At 23.1% G+C, this 1,231-nt stretch overlaps 1 protein-coding gene across 1 annotated transcript; it reads right to left on the reverse strand. All coding sequences in view use genetic code 6, as the record gives it.

The window, feature by feature from the left end:
• Window positions 1-315: 315 nt before the first annotated feature.
• On the reverse strand, window positions 316-1,093 carry TTHERM_02285880 (transmembrane protein, putative; the record flags this gene model as incomplete). The annotated part of the gene is made up of 4 exons (XM_001028580.4): window positions 316-398; window positions 455-640; window positions 739-1,022; window positions 1,074-1,093. The coding sequence occupies 4 exons, from the start codon at window positions 1,091-1,093 to the stop codon at window positions 316-318; spliced, it is 573 nt and encodes a 190-aa protein (XP_001028580.4).
• Window positions 1,094-1,231: the final 138 nt, after the last annotated feature.

A 1,231-nucleotide genomic window follows, 5' to 3' on the forward strand; every position in this document is an offset into this window, starting at 1 on the left:
TAGCAAAGTGTTTATTATTTTAAAATAACAAGCTCCTAAGATAATACCATTTAAGCTATTTATCCACTTAAAGCAGAAGCTATTAAAATATAGCTATTAGATTATTCGATAAGCAAGCTATTTACTATCGCTTCGCTGAGGAGTTATAAATTAAATATTTAGTTGAATTATAATTATTATGATGAAAGATTAAGAGTGTACCCAATTACCTATCCTTAAGTTGTAGTTACGAAAAAAGTTTTAAGCTGCGCAATAGCTTTAAGTTTTATAATAGAAGAGTTTTTATCAATCGAAATTTATTAAAATACTTTATATTCATTCACATCTAAAATTGTTATGTAATTCACATATGAACAAATCAAATACCCTTGTATTTATGTATTTCTGGAACATTTTTGCTTTTAGATATTAATTATTGATATAGTATTTATATCAAAAAATACTGTTTATTCACGAGTTAGTAAAGCAGCAATTGAAGCTTAACCTTCGATGAGGATAAAATCACTATAGAAATCTATACCTGAGTCTGCAACATAAAATCCATATCTTAATTACTTAGACTTATAATCCCAAAGCTAAATAACATTACCTTCTTGATAGAATATAATTCCTTACTATGTTTAAAGAGTAGACATCACACCTATAAATTTTTACAAATATTTTAATAAAACATCTTAAAAAATATTAATTATCTGCATTTTTTAGAATAAAAATTGTATTAATAAATTTTAATCTTACCTACATACGAATAAGAGAAAGTGTTAGCAAATGATTACATGAATTAAACAACATTATAATAACCTATTGTATTAGAAGCTAAACATCCAAATATTAGCATGTTGTGCTTTGAATCAAAATAAAGACTATTTATTCTAGAACTAGTCACTTACGTTTATCTAACAAGAACTAATTATGGAAATGTTAATGCATAAATAAAACCATTAAAATCTGATACAAAAACATAATTATTATCCTTGTCAAGAAAAGCATCATATAGTGGATTTTAAAGCTATATCTCATACCTAATTAATTTATTAAGTTTATTTAAAATTTAAAAATGATATTATTATTACATTTTATTTGGATAAGGCATATTCTTATAATTCCAAGTTCTTACATATCTATCTTTGCTGGTAATTAATTACAAAAAAAAATTAATTTTTAAATTTAAATATATTTAAAAATGCTTACCTAAAAATGATTAGAATTTAATTTTACTCATCAATCAGAC

This window comes from Tetrahymena thermophila, assembly GCF_000189635.1.
Source record: "Tetrahymena thermophila SB210 genomic scaffold scf_8255587, whole genome shotgun sequence".
NCBI classification, from domain to species: Eukaryota; Ciliophora; class Oligohymenophorea; order Hymenostomatida; family Tetrahymenidae; genus Tetrahymena; species Tetrahymena thermophila.